This window comes from Canis lupus, chromosome 2 (assembly GCF_003254725.2).
Source record: "Canis lupus dingo isolate Sandy chromosome 2, ASM325472v2, whole genome shotgun sequence".
In the NCBI taxonomy this organism is placed as follows: Eukaryota; Metazoa; Chordata; class Mammalia; order Carnivora; family Canidae; genus Canis; species Canis lupus.
This window is the reverse complement of record NC_064244.1, coordinates 18,093,694-18,115,399: the sequence shown is the minus strand read 5'-3', so window position 1 is coordinate 18,115,399 and position 21,706 is coordinate 18,093,694. Positions and strand designations below refer to the sequence as shown.

At 38.8% G+C, this 21,706-nt stretch overlaps 1 protein-coding gene across 1 annotated transcript in view; it reads right to left on the bottom strand.

Moving 5' to 3' along the window:
* The window catches only part of ST8SIA6 (ST8 alpha-N-acetyl-neuraminide alpha-2,8-sialyltransferase 6), a 138,761-nt gene that overhangs the window by 26,902 nt on the left and 90,153 nt on the right, over window positions 1-21,706 (bottom strand). Inside the window, exon 4 of the mRNA XM_025445373.3 lies at window positions 12,769-12,855. Within this exon, the coding sequence (XP_025301158.2) occupies window positions 12,769-12,855 (87 nt within the window). The remainder of the gene's footprint in view (window positions 1-12,768; window positions 12,856-21,706) is intronic.

The window sequence follows — 21,706 nt, the reverse complement described above, 5'->3', positions numbered from 1 at the left end:
AATAAGGAATGGTCTAGACTGTCAGAATATTGGTAAGAAGTGAGAGGTCAAGCAAAATGAGAATGGAAAATGCTTTCTGGCTTTAGTAGTGTGGGGTCACTACTGGCCACAGGGGAAACAGCGTTGTTAAAGATGTGGGTGGGAGACCGAGGGAGTACAGACCATGCTTTCCAGGGTTTGGAGGAGAAAGTTTTTGTGTAAGAAGGGAAATGAAAACAAAATCAGGATGACCCGCTAAAATACTGTGATTTTAGAATCAATTGGCTCACAATGAACGTACATTTCAAACTAAAAGAATCATTTAAAATACAATGATCTAAGAATTCCAGTGACTTACATGGCTTCCAAAAGCATTAAAACATTCCATTTCGGCCACAGCAGATAAGAAGAATTAGGAGCTTCAGACAGGACTTCTTTTTAGCAACATGTCTACATGTGAATTAAAATAGAGCTATCCAGAGATTGAACTAGCTGCCCGGAGCACTGGGAGAAATTCCAGAAGCCCAGAGGGTATGTGCTATTAGTCCATGTGAATATTCAGCTGGTGTCACACTGAAAGGTATGAGAGTTACCCCTGGTTCAAATTGACACTAATCACATGGGCGAGTTTTGTCTTCAAATCCCTGGCTCTCTTACAAAATGAGAAAGGTGCAATGGACTATGCATTTGGAATTAGAAAATCAGATATTGGTGGTTGTCCTTGATGAACCCAGTTATACAAAGAATAGAAGGCATGGGGTTCAGAAAAGCCCGCCCATTCATCATTCACAGCTTAACATGAATTAATACTTGACGTTTCAGTGGAGATCTTGCACAGAGAAACTGGAGTTTTGAGGAAGGACAAGGGAGAAACGATTTGGGAACACGGAAACTTAATGCTGCACAGTGTGTCTGAACCCCTGAGGCATTGCACTGAGATGAGAGAAGCAAAGAAGCTTTACAGGCTATCAGAAAACGGAGGTGGGGGCGGGGGAAGCCCAGGTACCTGACACAGAGCGGAGGCTCAATACATTTTGAAATATACATGAAATGTAAAAGGAATGAACGCTTCACATACTTTGCCATTTTGCTGAAGGTTCATCCTAGCTGTACCTCAACCCTCTCAAAGTGCTGCTGCATAACCTGGCAGCCACAGAAAAATCTGATAGGATATGTGATCCAGTGTTCAATATGGGATCAATACGAGTCTCAGGCTAAAGAAGAGAATAAAGAAAGAGGAAATTCAATCAGCAGCTGAGATGACTGAGTTTTTCTCTTATTAGCTAATGTGGGCACTGATTTTTTTTTCCAAGCTTATGAAAGGTCATCCCGTGTATTAGAGTAGAATATAGGAACTAGACCAAGGTAACATAAAATATAAAAGAATATGATTATCAAAGCAGAAGACACGAAGATGACTGCAACTGAGAAGTAAAGGAGTGCTGTTGAACACTGGAGAAATATCTCCACGCTGGCACATTCATTACCCCAGTGTTTAAACAATGTAAGGAACCAACAAAGACAGTGTAAACAGTACAATAAGGAACAGAGGGCTTGAAAGGCAGGGCAGCCTAAAAGGATGCTTATCTGACCTGGGTTCATAAAGCAATACAGTTACTATCGAGTACAACTTGAAAGATAAGTTTTGAAGTAAAATTTGGAAGATCAGTGAATCTCATGTGGCTTTGGTGCATTTTTTACGGCAAAGTTTATATTCTGAAAACTAACACAGGAATGACTCTCTAAATGTACAAGAGCCCGTTTCTATTATTAAATACGGCAGACGTAATGACACGGTGTGGTTTTTGTTGCTTCTCTAAATGCACAGGCATGCTGTATGGCATGACAAATAGAAGATGATATGACAGGATATTAACGGTGAAAAATGTTCCCGATGCAGAGGAAACGAGGAAAAGAAGCTTTTTCAATCTGACAACTGACCCAAAACACCTATCATAAAGTGCACACATCTTCTTAAATTAAAAAAAAATAAAATATGTATTGCTTTGAGCTGTCATCACAGTCATCCCATATGAATCATAAACAGTACGCATTTAAGGGATATGAGGAGGAGGGGAACAGTGGCTCAGAAAACTGAACATGGTTTTGTATAATCAAAAGAACCCCCTCATAGAGAAGCCTCCTGCTTCTCTCTGAGAAATCTGTGCTACAAAACAAAATGCCTGCGATATAATAATGTTCAGTAAATGAAAAAAAAATAAATGAAAAAAAGTGAAAGCTCGTGACATACTAAAATCAAACCATAAGCACTGCTTTTTGGGGAAATATTTCAGAAATTAGCTGGAAGCTTTGTTGGTTAAACTGAATCTGGTTACTCAGTGCTATGATTTCTGAAAAACATCTGTTAACTTAATCTGAAGAATCTATATCCTTCCACAAAACTAAATCATTAAAGGGCACTGTTTCAGTCATGTAATTGTCATGTAGTAAGAAAATATTAACCTATGTGATATAAGACCTGTAAGTTCATTTTGTTCATTGTTCCATTTTTTGAGGGACTCGAATAAAAATGAAAGCAACACACTGGCTGATGTTATAGAAAACTCAACAAATCTACTGCTATAACGTTGGAGCCTCCCACACAAGAAAAACAAAGAAAATAACTTTCAAGAAATTTTAATCTAATCAAACCGGAGGGGATAATTCCTAATTTAATAAAATTGCTACCATGCGATAGTTATCTGTAACAAAGTAATCAGACACAAAATACCTGTTTACAAGTAATTTGAAAAGCATCTCATTTGCATGACTCTTAAAATAAATGTGTACGTTTACATAATAGCACTGCTCTCTGCCACTAAATTTTCAGTAAATATGTGACTGGTAATATTCAGTCATTTTGGTTTCAGACTCACATCCATGAAACCCAGGGACGTTTAAAGAAATCAAAGGGTTTTTGAGGATCAAAAAAAAAAAATCGAAAACAAAATAAGAGCAAATAATAGCATGAGCATTTATGCAAGGGAAAAAAAGGAGAGTAAAATGAAAATTCAGCACTGTTGTTTTGTGTACCTATTAGTTTTCCATAATTGATTACACAAATGAATACAGTTCTTTTAAGTAAGAAGACAGTTCATGAAAGCTAATGCAGTAATTACCAGGCCAGTTCCTAGGGAATCTAAGACTACTTATTGAAGCTCAAAGATCTTCTGCTGAGATAAAATTTGCCTACAAAAAGTTTGCAGAGCTTCACAAAGGGGTTTTCAAGGGTGACATAAAGAAGTAGAGAAAGAGGAACAGGGAGCATTTCATATCATGCTTAATTTAAATTTAAGCATCTTGGTATGACTCTCAAATATGTGAGCATCATGCTGAAGCAAATGATTATCTATCAATTTCTAAAAATGCGAGGGAGAGAATGTGAAGAGCAGTAATTCCTCAAACTGAAATCCAGGTTCGATTTTCCACAAATTTATTATATGTGTATTGGTCTGTGCTTGGGGGAAAAACTATAAGAGGAGAATCGATTTTAAAAGCAGAAGGCAGACAGCTCAACATTCTTAACTTTGTACAGCTATATGGAAATGAAATGAGATGCCAGGAGAAAAAGAGAAGGTAGGGCATCTTCACCTCTTGCTTATGAAATCCCTCTTTAGGTTCACTAGGATCTCACAGAAATGTCAATTCATAATCGCAACTGAGAAAGTCCAGATGACGGGAGAGGACACTTGTGTGCTAGGGCCACACCTAAGCTAATGGTAATCACACTTACAGGGAAGATGAAACGAGCAACAAAATCCCAAAGCAAATAGAGCCGTGGTTCTGGATGTGTTCTTAGAAATATTTTAGTCGGGTCACCTGGGTGGCTCAGTGGTTGAGCATCTATCTACCTTTGGCTCAGGTCATGACCCAGGGTCCTGGGATCAAGTCCCGCATTGGCTCCCTACAGGGAGCCTGCATCTCCCTCTGCCTGTGTCTCTGCCTCTGTGTGTGTGTGTGTGTGTGTGTGTGTGTGTCTCATGAATAAATAAATAAAATCTTAGAAAAAAAGTTTTAGTCCATTCAGGGGGTCCTAGACTCCATGAAAAGCAGACGAAAGTCAGGGATCTTTTCCCCAGAACATGGAAAAAATTTCAGATACAGTTTCAAGAACTTATGGAACCAATGACATGGACTGCAGATATTTTTCTAAGAAAGGCAGAGAAACCAGGGACTGAAATCCCAGGCTCCAAGTTCTTAGACTCCACATGAAGTGCTGAATGAGTAAAGACATAAAAAAAAAAAACAGTAAAAAGAGGACAAAAACTGATAAGTGGGGGGTGGAGGGAATGCTGAGAAAATAGGCTTTTTAGAGAGCCACAAATTTTTCTTAAGTTTTTAAACCACTATAGTTAACATACAATGTTATATTCATTTTGGGTGGAAAAGGTACTGATTTAATAATTCTATACATTATTTAGTGCTCCTCATGATAAATTTACTCCTTAATCTCCATCACCTATTTCACCCCCCGCCCACCTCCCCTCTGGTAATCATCCGTTTGTTCTCTATAGTTAAGAGTTTGTGTAGGGGGTTGTCTTTTTTCCCCTTTGTTTCATTTCTTAAATTCCACATGTAAGTGAAATTATATGATATTTGTCTTTCTCTGACTTATTTCACTCAGCATTACATCCTCTATCTCCATCCATGTTGCTGCAAATGGCAAGATTTCATTATTATTTCATTATTCTTTGTAGATGAATAATATTCATCTTATTCTTATTCATTATTATTTCATTATTCTTTGTAGATGAATAATATTCCACTGTATGTATTACATATATATATAATATATATATATAATATATATATTGATTAAGAAGTGATATATATATATATATATATCACTTCTTAATCAATTCAGTTGATGGAGACTTGGCTTCCATAATTTGGCTATTATAAATGCTGCTGCAATAAACAGGGTTGTATATATCCTTTCGAATTAGTGTTTTCATATTCTTTACTGTGATTACTGGATAGTAGTTCTATTTTTAATTTTTTAAAAGATTTTATTTATTTATGAGAGACACACAGAGAGAAAAAGAGGCAGAGACACAGGCAGAGGGAGAAGCAGGCTCCATACGGGGAGCCTGACATGGGACTCCATTCCGGGACTCCAGGATCACACCCTGGGCCGAAGGCATGCACTAAACTGCTGAGTCACCCAGGGATCCCCTGTTTTTAACTTTTTGAGGAACTTCCTTACTACATTCCACAGTGGCTATACCAGTTTGGATTCCCACCAACAGTGCAAGAGGATTCCTTTTTCTCTACATCCTCTTGTGGTTTTGATTTTAGCCATTCTGACAGGTGTGAGGTGATATCTCTGTAGTTTTGATTTGCATTTCCCTCAGGATGAGTGATGTTGAGCATCTTTTCATGTGTCTGTTGGCCATCTGGATCTCTCCTTTGAAGAAATATCTATCCATGTGTTCTGCCCATTTTTAAATTAGATTATTCATTTTGGGGGTGTTGAATTGTATCAATTCTTTATATATTTTGGATACTAACCCTTTATTGAATATGTCATTTGTAAATATCTTCTCCCATTCCATAGGTTGCCTTTTAGTTTTGTTGATTATTTAAAGATTTTATTTATTTATGAGAGAGAGAGAGAGAGAGGCAGAGACACAGGCAGAGGGAGAAGCAGGATCCATGCCGGGAGCCTGATGTGGGACTCGATCCCGGGTCTCCAGGATCACGCCCTGGGCTGAAGGCATGTACTAAACCGCTGAGCCACCCAGGGATCCCCTATTTTTAACTTTTTGAGGAATATTAGGTAGAATTCACCTGTGAAGCCATCTGGTACTGGACTTTTATTGGAAGTTTTTTGATTACTGATTCAATTTCATTGCTGGTAATTGGTCTATTCAAATTTTCTATTTCTTCTGATTCCGTTTTGGGAGGTTATGTTTCTAGATTTATCCAATTCTTCTAGGTTGTCCAATTTGTTGGCATATAATTTTTCAGAATATTCTATTAAAATTCTTTGTACTTCTGTGGTGTGGTTGTTATTTCTCCTCTTTCATTTCTGATTTTGTTTATTTCAGTCCTCTTTCCTTTTTTGTTTGTCCTAAGTCTGGCTAAAAGTTTATCAATTTTGTTGATCTTTTCAAAGAACAAGCTCCTGGTTTTATCGATCTGTTCTATTGTGGGTTTTTTGGCTTTTTGTTGTTGTTGTTTGTTTGTTTCTACTTCATTTATTTCTTCTCTAATTTTATTATTCCATTCCTTCTATGCTTTTGGGTTTTGTCTGTTGTTTCTTTTCTAGTTGCTGTAGTATACAGTTCAGTTGTTTGAGATTTCTCTTGCTTCTTAAAGTATTATTGTATTACTATCAATTACTTACTCAATGTTTGTTACTAACTGCTTTTAGCATTTGGGTGCTTCCCCCAATGTCCATCAACAGATGAATGGATAAAGAAGATATAGTGTGTATGAGTGTATATATGTGTATGTATATGGCATACATACCATGGATATATATACCATATCTATACACAATGGAATAGTACTCAGTCATCAAAAAAATGAAATCTTGCCATTTGCAATGATGTGGATCGAACTAGAGAGTATTATGCTAAGCAAAGTAAGTCAACCAGAGAAAGATAATTATCCTATGATCTCACTCATATGTGGAACTTAAGAAACAAAACAGAGGATCATAGGGGAAGCAAGGGAAAAAATAAAACAAAATGGAATCAGAGAGGGAGACAAACCATAAGAGACTCTTGATCATAAAAAACAAACTGTGAGATGCTGAGGGGGAGGGGCAAGGGAGATGGGATAACTGGGTGATGGACATTAAGGAGGGCATGTGATATAATGAGCAGTGGTATTACATAAGACTGATGAATCACTGAATCACTCTACCTCTGAAACTAAAAATACACTCTATGTTAATTAATTGAAAAATATATAAATTGAAAAAAAGGAAAAAAATTAATTAATTTTAATTAATAATTAATTGAAAAATATATAAATTGAAAAAAAGGAAAAAAAAACTACTACATTTGGTAACTATGTAGCAAGACCTCTGAGGAGCTACAAAGGAGGAGTCACCAGAGAACTAAGGGAAAAATCAGAGAAAAGAAAGAGAGGGGAAGAGACTGCTCTGAGTCAGAGGGTTGGTCAACAGTGTCAAATGCTCTTCAAGGGCTAAAGGATATTGAAAACTTTTTTTTTTTAAATAAAAGCTATTTGGGTAATCCCATGTTGGGTACATACATATTTACAACTGTTAAATCTTCTTGTTGGATTGTCCCCTTTTTTTTTTTTTTTAATTTTTATTTATTTGTGATAGTCACAGAGAGAGAGAGAGAGAATGAGGCAGAGACACAGGCAGAGGGAGAAGCAGGCTCCATGCACCGGGAGCCTGACGTGGGATTCGATCCCGGGTCTCCAGGATCGCGCCCTGGGCCAAAGGCAGGCGCCAAACCGCTGCGCCACCCAGGGATCCCGGATTGTCCCCTTAATGGTTATATAGTGTCCTTCTTCATCTCTTGTTACCGTCTTTGTTTTAAAATTATTTTATCCCATTTAAGTATTGCTACCCCAACTTTCTTTTCAAATCCCTTTGCATGATAAATGCTTCCTCATCCCTTCACTTTCAATCTGCAGGTGTCTTTAGGTCTGAAATGAATCCCTTGCAGGCAGCATGTAGATGGGTCTTATTTTTCTATCTATCTCATTACCCTATGCCTTTTGATTGGAGTGTTTAGTCCATTTACATTCAAAGTAATTATTGAGAGGTATGTATCTATTGCCGTTTTTGTTACTTGTTTTATGGTTGGCTTTCTTTAGTGATATACTTGGATTCATTTCTCTTTATTTTTTGCATATTTATTACTCATTTTTGATTTCTGGTTACCATTCGGCTTGCATATAACATGTTCTGCATAGAGCAGTCTGCATGAAGTTGATGGTCACTTAATGTTTGAAGCCATCCCTTACTCCTCTCTCCCCACACTTTATTAGGTATGTAGTGTCATACTCTACATCCTTTTATTGTGTGAGTCCCTTGACCGATTTTTATGACTATAGTTCTTTTTACTGCTTTTACACTTCTTACTTTCCTGACTCTTGCTTGTGGTCTTTCCTTTCCACTCCAAAAGTTCCCTCTTTAATATTTCTTGTGGGGCCGCTGTCGTGGTCATGAATTCCTTGAACTTTTGTTTGTCTGGGAAACTCCTTATCTCTCCATCTATTCTGAATGATAGCTTTGCTGGATAGAATATTCTTGGCTGCAGATTTTTCCCTGTCAGCACTTTGAATACATCAGGCTACTCCCATCCACATGGGGCCACACTTCTGTCATAAGCCAGCTTTATGCTACAATCACCCTTCCTCTTCAGGGGACTACAATATCTCTCAACACTTACATTAAGGAAACGTCTTCTGCATCTGTCTTCTCAAACACAGCCTGCCCAACTTCCCTCTGAGGTCTGTCTGCTTTTCACTAGCACCTCTATTATCCTTAACCAAACGACTGAAAAATCTCACATTTGTCCTCAATTCTCTTTATCTTCTTCCAGTTGAAACCTATGAATCAATAAGCAACCAAGTCCTGCCAATTCTTCTGTCATGTCTACTGCACCCCTTTATTGGGCTCCCTCTTGGTGATGGGCACTGGAGATACAAAGATAAATAGAAGATGTCATTCTGCCAAAGAGCTATCAAGTGTCCCTTCCTTGATATTTTTAGAGCTACCACTGATGTTCTAGATGTTCATCATTCTACAGTACAGCCAGCCCCTGGCTGCTCTGGCTTTCTTCCTTTTTCTTCTTCTTCTTTTTTTTTAAAAGATTTTATTTATCTATTTATGAGAGACAGAGAGAGAGAGGCAGGGACATAGGCAGAGGGAGAAGCAGGCTCCCCATGGGGAGCCCAGTGCAGGACTCGATCCCAGGACCCTAGGATCATGCCCTGAGCCAAAGCCAAAGTGGACGTTCATCCACTGAGCCACTCAGGCGACCCCTGCTCTGACTTCTTCAGTCTATTCACTCCTTCCTAAAAGTCCAATTCACATAGCATTTTTCTAACCAGACACATTCCCTAAAGTAATAAATTCATTATGTAATACCCTTGGTATCTCCATGGGGTTCCAGTGTCTACAGGAAATCTGTGGGCTCTACTCAGATCATCAGAGCTCTGTGTGTCCTGGGCTCACCCCTATCTACCTGCAAGTCTTCTCTTTATCCCAAGCACGTGCTCCAGTGAAGCTGGTCCTGAAAGTACCTGATGTTTACTCCTGACTCCATCACCTCTCCCTTTCTACTCATCCTCTGAGTCACAGTTCAAGTCCTATCTATCTCCTTCCATAAAATGAAATTTTATATCCCACATGGACTGTGTAGTGATATACCATGGTATTTGTATAAATCACTCATTTTGACATGAAATTATATACGTATTTATAGATTTCTTTTTTGTCTTTCCAAACTGACTACAATTTCTTTGAGATTGGTAAGAAAACCTTATGTTTTTTTCTTGTGTACCTTCAGGTGTTTATTGATTTGAAATATATTTATTCAGGTCCTACCTTTGTATCCTGCACTATACCAGGCTGAGGGGGTCCATTGTTCTTTAACATAGTAAAAACCCTAAACAGATATTTGTTGATAAACAAAATTCATGCCCCCCGCTAGCAAGTGGCATATATATTTCAGAAAAGTAACTCTTAAAAACTGTCTTATTTTTAAAATCATGTGGCCAAAGAAGTTTCATAATTTCCCAATAGCCCCTTGGTGTCAACTGCTAGGTAGAAGCGGATTTAGAATATACTCACTTGCCTCATATTTGACAGAATTTAATGCACCTTCTGTAATTCCTGTTAAAAGGATACTATCACCTTTTAAAGGGTTACATTTCGCTTTTCTCCAATATAAAATGTTCACATAAAGAAAATGGAGACTTTGCCAATTTAATAAAAGGAGATGTTCCTATACTACCAGTTTTATAAATAAGCCAGCCCCAGATTTAGCCAGCTGTATTAGTAAAAATTTAGGAAAGTGGACAGTTTAATTACTATTTAATTGTACAGACTTCTGTTGAGGGTGTACATAATTTAGTTTACAAATATGCCCATAAAAAGAACATTACAATACAATAAATATTCAAGTGAATAAATAAATGTCACCATGACTATTCTCTTCCATGACAACAAACAATCAGTGTTATAGTTCCAGATGTTTACTTAAACTGGCCCTGGAGGGATAGATAGGCCATGGGTAATCATCATGGTTACTGATGTACTTTTTATACTGAGATGGTACTAAGGAGAAAATGGCCATTCTGTCTGCATATCATCAATCTCTATGGCTTCTATGCAGCATAATTTGCAGCAGTGACTCTCAAGCAGCTTTGGATTTGAAGAGACTCCTGATTTTTATCAAAAGAAAAAAGAAAGGAAAAAAAAGAAAAACTTTAAAGAGAATACATATATTTTTTAATTGAACCAGACATTGAAAATCTGCAGAGATCACTGCAGACTGAGAATAAGGTTACCTTCTTCAAGAGAGGATTTGCTTTTGCTTCTCTCAGACATCTGGGCTTAGGGTAGATCTGAATCCAACTGAGGATGGAAATGATTCAGATCTGGGCTTCACTCATTTAGAAAACTGATCTTTTCTATGGATATCTGGAAGCTCTGCTCTGCTTCTCTGCCTGTCAGCATTTAGCAAGTTTTTTTTTAGAAAAAGCAGCCTCAAATGCAGGGCTCACCTCCCTTGGCTTCCTTCTTCTGGATTTTAGTCCTAAAAATTCTCCCCGCCTTGGTAGCTTGCCAGTGCCCTCAAACAGTGTGCTTTGTTTAGTAAACTTTGCTTATTTAGTACACTTTATTTATTTGCAAGAGGTCTGAACTAAGGCAATTTCACAGTTGGAAAAGCTCCTTTACCCCTACTTTGGTGATTTGTGTCACTACTCACTAGTCTTTCTAACTGATTATCTTGGACTCATCTTTAACAGCTCAATGCATGTCAGTTTCTTCCTCTTCTTCTTTTGTCTCTTCTGCACATGTAGAAAAGTCTCTCTAAACCACACTCCTTGGCCACTTGTTGACCTTGTGATCATTTATGTTATAACTGCACATGTGTACTTCTATCCAGTCTCCTGGTCACAGAGATCTCTCAAGTCTAGTCTTCAGTAGACTGTGTCTTAAACCATTTAAGCTGCTATAACAGAACAGTATTGACTGGGCGTGTTATAAACATCAATTTATTTTCACAGTTCTGCAGGCTGGGAAGTCCAAGATCAAGATGACAACAGATTAGCTGTCTGGTTCAAGCCACTTTCTGGGTCTTAGATGGCATCTCTTGCTGTGTCCTCACATAGTGAAAGGGGCACAAGGGCAGTCTGGGATCTTGTACAGGTCATTGTCCCACTTATGAGGGCTCAGTCCTCATAACCCAGTCACTTCCCAAAGGCTCCACCTCCAAATACCATCACATTGGGAGCTAGGTTTTCAATTTATGACTTTTGAGGGGATACATTCAGTCTATATCAGACTATGTAGCATGAAATATCCTGGAAATTAAATACACAAGAATCCCTTTTCTTGCCCCTCACCTTGAATATCAGTTAGGAAAGATGCTTAATGGCATCCTACAGGAAGCTGACACACCCATGAGTCTACCTGATGGAGGGAAAATATTCACTGTGAGCTCTAAACCGGTCAGGAAGTTCCTCTTTCACTCAGTGGGAGCTGGCCCGAACCCTTCTCATTCTAGCAGAATAAAAGTCAGCTGGTCCAATGACCTGAGCATAAAGTAAGTGAAAGTGGGGCAGGCAAAGCCACAGCACTGTGTAAATAAGAAGCACTTCCTTCCCACAGTAAAGAAAGACAAGTAGCAGATACTTCTGTAGAGAATCTCAGGGGAAAACTGGCTCTTTCAGAAGGTCTTCAAAAGGCTGAAGGCTTACAGTCTGAAAATATGAACCAGTAAAGATAAAAACATATTTCTGGACTGTAACATAATAACTTGGCCCCGGACAAAACCTGTGTTAAAAGCAGAACAAAGAATGAGAGTGTGGCCAAGAGAAGCAGAGCCATGTAGACCAGGCAAGCACAGAGACAAATGGCCTAGCTGTGCCATAGGGCTGGGAGTAAGGGGTACCAGGTAAATGTCTATGCACCCCTTGCTGCATCGTGCTTTGATGCAATTTCCCTCTGTCTAGATGGGATCCAAGTTATCCACGGACAGAACAGTTCTATAATCATCAACCGATAACCTGGTCTTGTCTGGTTGATGGCTCCTCTCCAGATTATCAGCTGTAACCACTCACAGTCCTGAATGATGCTGGTGTTTATCTTATTTTTTTTTAATGCTGGTGTTTAAATGCCAACAAGAAAACTGGAAGGAAAAACATGGAGAGGAACACAGTTTTTGTCCAGAAGTGACGGGACCGTGGATGACATTTTCACTCTATGTTTTCCAAGCACTCCTGAATGCTAACATATTTTATTTACAAAAATAAGTAAATACCAAATACAAATGGTATAAAGAAGCACCAATGTCCTCTAAAATATAATTAACAGTACAACAAAAATTTCTTTTTTGAACTTAAGGTTTTTCTGTCATGAATTCCAATAGCAGAATTACATTTCTATATAAGAGATGGGGATAGAATACCCTGGGTCTCAGGAAGGGGATCTGAGAAGTCAATCAATCTGATTGTCAGGTGGCCCCTTCTACTCTTCTTTCTCATGACATGTTATTTCCCATACAAAGCAAATACACAAGACATTTTTTTAAATCCCGTAATATTTATGAAGTGATTTTTTTTTACCTAAAATTCTCATATTCTTCTTCTTGTCGTTTCCATGGACAGTTCTGTATATTTCTGATAATCTGAAGATAGTCACTCTCTAAATACCTAAAAGTCAAACATCAGTAAAATTAGAAAACAGAGATCCCACATATTGCTAAACATACATATAGGTGTTCTAAAGGACACTTTTAGAATCTGCTCATTTTAGCTCTCTAAATCTTTTCTGAAATAAGGTAATATAGAAACAAGTTAATATCATACCCTTTTCCAAACCTCTCGGACCATAAATTTGGAAAGAATTATTATGTTGATTCAGGAATGTATAATTTGTGCATACTATAAGTCAAGTCTGGTATTACAAATAAACCATGACAGCACCCCAATTCGCATTCATATCTTACAGCCATTTCATTTCGTTATAACTCACTGACAAATATATTTTATAGATGTTTACCATAAATATACAGTTTATCACTTTTTTATGCTCTAAGTTGATTGATTTACCTTGGGATATATGGATAAAATGTCCTAAAATAATCATCTTAAATTTTAATTCTGAATAGTACACTAAAAAAACAGATTAAGTTAAGAGAGATGTATATTGGCATAAAAAACCTATAGGTTTTGCAGAATCCCAGTCCCCAGTAAATCTCCTTCTACCTGAAATTCCATTTGTAAGTATTAATTTCTTTAATCATAAAAAGACTAACTTTAAGGGTTATCATTTAAAATGCAAGTACTGGGGCCCCTGGATGGCTCAGTTGGCTAAGTATCTGCCTGCCTTTAGCTCAGGTCATGATCCTAGATCAAGCCCCACGTCAGGATCCCTGCTCAGCGGACAGCCTGCTTCTCCCTCTCCATCTGCTCCCCCATCCCCCACGACTTGTGCTTTCAGTCTCTCCCTCTCTCTCTCTCTTTCTCTCTTTCTCTCTCACACACATACACACACACACACACTCTTCTTCAAATAAATAAAATCTTTTTAAAATTTGAAAAACAATAAGAAAATAAAACGCAATATTCCTTTGTGTGAAAAAAAAACCTTAAATTTTCTTCCAATTAGTATCTTAGTCATTCGTTGCTTACTACTTGAGACAAAGGCTCTGCATGGAGAAGATGATGTGTGGTGGGGTGGGTGAAGAAGGGAGAGGGCTATGAAAAATCCTGTTAGAAATCACTCCCCCATCTCCATCCAGCAAAATGCAGACCCTCCAAAGCTTAGTTCTGAAAGAGATATTTGTTATAGGTTAGGAAGGTCATCAAGCAACTCCTCTCCCTCTGAAGTTTACCTACCTTGTGGGTATCTCTCTTTTCAATGGTGCTGCCAAAATAAAAAATATATATATATTTCCCCTGACTGCTGTTGGCCCAGCTAAGAAAATCTGAAAATCTTAAAGGCTGTTATCTACCAAAGGAGAAGCAAAGCAAAAAGCTATCACAGGAGAAGTTAAAAATAGTTTAACTTGTATATAGTCCTCCAACCTTAATAGATTTTCCTCACTCCCATAGGTAAGACTTGTCCCAGTATGCCAAGTAGCCTGAGATATCTATATACTCTACCTCCAAAGCTTTGTCTAAAGTGTGACACTTCCTAGCTGGAGTAAATATTGACCTGTTTCCACATGGTAGGAGATACCCAGAGACTCTGCAAGACATTGTTAATCGAGAGAGAGAGAGAAGGAGAAATACACATTCAGCAACCTACCCAAGGCTCTCTCAATTTCTGGCTCTTTAACAGAGACATGACACTGTGCCTATTCTCTCCTGTTTGGAGTCTTTCCAGTTTTTGAATGGATGCTTGTATTGCGATGTATTTCCCCCTTAGGACTGCTTTTGCTGCATCCCAAAGATTTTGAACGGTTGTATCTTCATTCTCATTAGTTTCCATGAATCTTTTTAATTCTTCCTTAATTTCCTGGTTGACCCTTTTATCTTTTAGCAGGATGGTCCTTAACCTCCACGTGTTTGAGGTCCTTCCAAACTTCTTGTTGTGATTTAGTTCTAATTTCAAGGCATTATGGTCCGAGAATATGCAGGGGACAATCCCAATCTTTTGGTATCGGTTCAGACCCGATTTGTGTCCCAATATGTGGTCTATTCTGGAGAAAGTTCCATGTGCGCTTGAGGAGAATGTGTATTCAGTTGAGTTTGGATGTAAAGTTCTGTAGATATCTGTGAAATCCATCTGGTCCAGTGTATCATTTAAAGCTCTCGTTTCTTTGGAGATGTTGTGCTTAGAAGACCTATCGAGTATAGAAAGAGCTAGATTGAAGTCACCAAGTATAAGTGTATTATTATCTAAGTATTTCTTCACTTTGGTTAATAATTGATTTATATATTTGGCAGCTCCCACATTCGGAGCATATATATTGAGGATTGTTAAGTCCTCTTGTTGAATAGATCCTTTAAGTATGATATAGTGTCCCTCTTCATCTCTCACTACAGTCTTTGGGGTAAATTTTAGTTTATCTGATATAAGGATGGCTACCCCTGCTTTCTTTTGAGGACCATTCGAATGGTAAATGGTTCTCCAAACTTTTATTTTCAGGCTGTAGGTGTCCTTCTGTCTAAAATGAGTCTCTTGTAGACAGCAAATAGATGGGTCCTGCTTTTTTATCCAGTCTGAAACCCTGCGCCTTTTGATGGGGTCATTAAGCCCGTTCACATTCAGAGTTACTATTGAGAGATATGAGTTTAGTGTCATCATGATATCTATTCAGTCTTTGTTTTTGTGGACTATTCCACTGAACTTCTTCTTAAAGGGGAATTTTAAGAGTCCCCCTTAAAATTTCTTGCAGAGCTGGTTTGGAGGTCACATATTCTTTTAGTTGCTGCCTGTCTTGGAAGCTCTTTATCTCTCCTTCCATTTTGAATGAGAGCCTTGCTGGATAAAGTATTCTTGGTTGCATGTTCTTCTCATTTAGGACACTGAATATATCCTGCCAGCCCTTTCTGGCCTGCCAGGTCTCTGTGGAGAGGTCTGCTGTTACCCTAATACTCCTCCCCATAAAAGTCAGGGATTTCTTGTCTCTTGCTGCTTTAAGGATCTTCTCCTTATCTTTGGAATTTGCAAGCTTCACTATTAAATGTCGAGGTGTTGGACGGTTTTTATTGATTTTAGGGGGGGATCTCTCTATTTCCTGGATCTGAATGCCTGTTTCCCTTCCCAGATTAGGAAAGTTTTCAGCTAGAATTTGTTCAAATACATATTCTGGCCCTCTGTCCCTTTCGGCGCCCTCGGGAACCCCAATTAAACGTAGGTTTTTCTTCCTCAGGCTGTCGTTTATTTCCCTTAATCTATCTTCATGGTCTTTTAATTGTTTGTCTCTTTTTTCCTCAGTTTCCCTCTTTGCTATCAACTTGTCTTCTATGTCACTCACTCGTTCTTCCACCTCGTTAACCCTCGTCGTTAGGACTTCTAGTTTGGATTGCATCTCATTCAATTGATTTTTAATTTCTGCCTGATTAGCTCTAAATTCTGCAGTCATGAAGTCTCTTGAGTCCTTTATACTTTTTTCTAGAGCCACCAGTAGCTGTATAATAGTGCTTCTGAATTGGCTTTCTGACATTGAATTGTAATCCAGATTTTGTAACTCTGTGGGAGAGAGGACTGTTTCTGATTCTTTCTTTTGAGGTGAGGTTTTCCTTCTAGTAATTTTGCTCAGTGCAGAGTGGCCAAAAGCAAGTTGTATTGGGAAAAAGAGAAAAAGAGAGGAGAGAAAGAAGGAAAGAAAAGAGAAAGAGAAAAAAAAGGGAAGAGAAAAAAAAACGAAAGAAAAAAAAAAGAAGAAGAAAAAGAGAAAGAAAAAGAAAGGAGAAAAAAAAGGGGGGGGTGGGGGAAGGAAACAAATCAAAAAGACAAAACAAAACAAAAAAACAAAAAAACAAAAAAACAACAACAACAACAAAAAAAAAACCAAAAAAAAAAAAAAAGAACCACAGGGGAGTATCTTCTGATTCTGTGTTCTTTAAGTCCCTTGTCTTCTCCTGGAAGTTGTCAGTCTAGCTGGTGTTCTGGGGGAGGGGCCTGTTGTGCTGATTTTCAGGTGTTAGCAGTTGGGGGAGCTGCTGTGCCCCTGCCTGGTGCAGGGCTCAGTGGGGGTTGTTTACCCCGTGAGGCCGCAGGAGGAACAGCCCCAGTGGCGGGGCAGCTCTGGAAACCTGGATTCAGCTCCGGCAGGAACTCCGTCTGCAGGGCCTGGAGGCTCCGGGGCGGGGCCGCTGATCTGCTCAGCTCGGGGCAGGAGCGTCCTTGCTGTCCTGGGCCCTCCCGGCCTCTGCCTGTCCCGGAGGAGGCCTTGTCTATCAGCAAGGTGGTTTTTAGTCATTTGATCATATTCAAAACAGGACACTAGGTGTACCAGGGTCTATCAGGCAAAGTAACAAAGGTAATGCTATCTCACAAAACTCAATGAAAGAGAATTGAAGAGAGAAGCCAAATACAAATATCTTCTAATTAAATCAATGAGAACTGCAACTGTATTTGAAGTTATCAAGATAAAACATAAAACTACAGTAAGTATGAAATTAATATCCTCTTATAAAAACTAAGTCCGTCAGTTTGAAGTTTTCTTTAAATGTATTTATAAGATGAAAAGAAAATTTAATTGCTTATGATGCATAGCTAAGATAGTAAGATTAGTGACTTGAAGACAGAGCAGTAGAAACTACTGAAAATGAGACATAAAAGGAAATAAAAGATTGAGTCAAAAAGTTACAATCATTCAGCTGTAAGATAATCTCAAGTGGTCTAATGTATGGGATATTATGACCCTAGAAAGACAGGGAAGACAAAAAACTTTTTCAAAAAATTAAGGTGGCAAATTTTCCAAATAAGAACTATAAATCCACAGATCCCAAAAGCTCAACAAAGTGAAAATACAAGAGACATTAAAACACACACACACACACACACACACACACACACACATACACACTAGCAGTGCCTGGGTGGCTGAATCAGTTAAGCACCCAGATGCATGATTTCAACTCAGGTCATAATCTCAGAGTCCGCATATCGAGCCCCAAGTAGGGCTCCCCTTTCAGTGGGGAGTCTGCTTGAGGATTTTTTGCTTTCCCTCTTCCTCTGCCCTTCCACAACTTGTGTGAGCACAGTCTCTAAATCAATCAATCATCAATCTTCCTATCTATCTAAACTACTAAGACACAGAATGATAAAATTTCTTTAACCAGTGATAAAGAAAAAATCTTAAAAGTAGTTAAGACAAAAGAGGGGTGCCTGGGTGGCTCAGTTAAGCATCTGCCTTCAGCTCAGGTCACAATCCTGGGGTCCTGGGATGGAGGCCCATGTAGGACTCCCTGCTCAGTGAAGAGTCTGTTTGTCCCTCTCCCTCTGCCCCTCCCCTGCCCCACTTGTGCTCACTCTCTCTCTCTCTCTCTCTCTCTCTCTCTCAAATAAATAGATAAAATAAATATATATATTTTTTAAATAGAGAAAAGAGACATATGATATACATAGAAACAAAATAAGATTACAGCAGACTTGTCAGAAACAACACAAAATAGAAGGCATGGAACAATACCATTAAAATAAGGAACATGATTTAGGGGGATTGTCAATTTAGATTTCCATAGTTAGCAAATCTTTCAAAAAATGAGGGTAAAACAAGGACTTTTTCAGACACACAAAGGCTGAAAAAATTCATACCAGCACATTTGCAGTACAAGGAATGCTAAAGGAGTCCTTCCAGCAGAAGAAAAAGGAAACCAGAGTAAATCCAGATCGATACAAAGTAACAAAGAACACTAGAAATGGCAAATATGTAAATATATACAAAAATCTTCTTCTTTTTCTACATCTAATAAATAATTTTTTTAAGATTTCATTTATTTACTTGAGAGAGAGTGAGAGGGAACACAGAGGCAGAGGGAGAAGTAGGCACCCCTACTATTTAAAGTAAATATAATAATAATATATTGGACAGTTTATAACATATGTAGAATGAACCCCTGACAACTATAGAACAAAGGCCAGAAAGGGGATGATATAAAGCATTTGAAAGCAGATTGTGATGACAATTAAAATGTAAACAGTTGACCTTCAAACAACACAGGGGTTAGTGGTCCTCACCCTTTGTGCAGTCGAAAAGTCACATATAACTTTTGACTCTGCAAAAATGTAATTACCAATAGTCTACTATGGACCAGAAGCCTTACCAATAACATAAATAGCAAATTAACACATATTTTGTATGTTAATTTGTATGTATTCTATGCTGTATTCTTACATTAAGGTAAGCTAGAGAAAAGACAAAGTTATTCAGGAAGTCATAAGGAAGAGAAAATACATGGACAGTACTACACTATTAAAAAAACAACAACAAAACGTATAAGTGAACCCATGCAATTCATTTTATTTAGGGTAAAACTGTAGTGTTCACTTAAAGCAATCAGTAACAACAAAGCCATAAAAAGTGATGATGTAATCATAAAATAACAACCAAAAGAAGGCAGGAAAAGGAAAAGGAACAAAGAGTAGGCAAATAGAAAACAAATAACATGATAGTAGATTTAAATCCAACCATATGAATAATCATATTAAATGTAAATAATGTAAACATACCAATTAAAAGGCAGAGAAAGTCATCTTGGATTTTCAATAAGCAGGAACCAATCACATATTATTTACAAAATAAACATTTCATATAAGCAAACAAAAGTAAAAGGTGAGAAAAGATCTACCATAGTAGAACTAATTAAAAGTGGGTTTGTTTTAAAAATATAATTAATAGGGTGCCTGAGTGGCTTAGTCAGCTAAGCGTCTGCCTGCAGCTTAGGTCATGATTCTGGGTCCTAGGATTGAGCCCCACATCAGGCTCCCTGCTCTGCAGCGAGCCTGCTTTTCCCTCTGCCTCTGCCTCTCTCGCTCTCTCTGCATCTCTTCTGAATAAATAAAATCTTTAAAAAAAATAAAAAATAAAAATAAAATTGATAGACTTATTATCACATTGCTCAGGTGAAAAACAGACACAAATGACCAAGATGAGACCAATGACAGATTGCAGGACTCACAGTCCTACAGACATAAAAGTATTACAACAACTTTCTGCCAAAAAAATTTGACAACTTACACACAATGGACATATTTGTTGAAAGGCACTAACTACAAAGCTCTCTCAAGAAGAAATAGAGGTCAGAATCAGAGGGAGATGTGTTCAGAGAGATCCAACATTGCTAGCTTTGAATGTGCAGTTAAAATATAGGACAGTTCTGGTTCAAGATGGTGACACAGATAGATCCTAAACTCACCTCGGACACACTGAGTCTGCAGCTACATATGCAACGATTTCCCTTTAAAAACACACACACACACACACACACACACAAAAGCAAAACTAAAGGCTGGCTGGGTAACAACTACATGTTAAGCAAATGAGAAGGAAACGTCATAGTAGGTAGGAAAGGCTGAGACACAATCTCTCCATAAACCCCACGCCCAATGCAGTGGCCCACAACTAGCAGGGAACTCAAAACCCAGAGATTCTCCCTGAGAAGCAAAGGGTTTGAATCTCATGTGCATTTCAACTTTCAAGACATACCCTTGGTAAGATGAGCCCTTAAAATTCTAACTTTGAAAACCAGTGGGCCTTATGCCCAAGACCCACGAGAATGAAGCAATCTGACAAACTGTTCTTCAAGCACTTGTGTGCTTGGACTCACCCACCCCAGGACCCAACTCAATGGCAGCTGACTACTCGAAACTTAAAGTAGAGGTTCCCTACTTACATAAAAACACCAGGCTAAGGAGGCAGGTATCTAATTTAACACACACATCTAGAAGCCTGCAGGACCATTCTCCGGGATGGAGGCTGACGGATGCCGTCTTCATGCTCCCTCTGCTGTGCTCCATTAAAGCAGTATATCCCATAAAGGAACTTTTAGGCATATGATGCCCTGATTTCTGCAGCTGCTACCTTGACTGCCTAGCTCTAGAGGCCAGGGGAGCTTGCAGTCCTGGTTCCATGGGACTGTAATAATAAGTGTCCGCAAAAAGATGCTCACATCCCTGTCTAGCACCCCAATTTTTGTGACTGTTGTTAGGGTATACATCTACGTGACCTGGCTCTGGTGATGAGAGCGATCTCTCATGGTTCCCACAGGACTGTAACAGAGAAAGAATTCGGAAGCAGTGACCATCCTCAGTGGTTCAGGAACTTGGTCTTTAGTGAAGGAAACCTATTAGCTAATCATCATAACTATGGCCTGAGAGGCAGGCTTCTAACTGAACATGTACCTGAGGGCTGACTGTAATCCTTTCCAGAGTCCTTGACAACAGGTGCTGTGTTCACACTCATACTCTGCTGTCCTCCAGAGCACCAGCATCTTTTGGAGGGGAGCTTTCCATGCCTGGTACCCTGGTCATTTTGTCTGGTACCCCAGTATTTGTGGCTGCCACCCAGGTGACACCTCCCAATCACCTGACTCTGGTCACTGGAGGGGCTTGCCTTTTTGAGTCCCATGGGACTATGGCAATCAGTCTGACAGTTCTTGGCAGGCTATCACCCACAGGACACCATACAAACAGTGATCTGAAGCACATCACATAGTCTTTCTGCGAAGGAGGCCTCTTTTTACTTGTCCTGGAGCTATCATCTGAGGGGCAGCCTTCAGATTTGGCACACATTTATGGCCTACAGAGATTCTTTCAAAGAATGCAGGCTGTGGACACATCTTGGTACTCTCTCTGCTTTGCTCTAGCTTGCCTGTGTCACCCAGAAAAGGTTTATTACATTTATCTGGGGCTCTGATTTTTGCTACTGCCATCCATGGAACACCTCCAGATCACCTAATTTTGGTGGCTGGTAGGGTTTAGGCTTACAGTCCCACAGGACCGTATATATATTGGCATACTTTAAAAAGCTGATGCCTGAGGTTCTGGCTTCCAGCGAGAACCTAGGCACTGAGATCCTCCACTTTGGGACACTGACAAGTACTG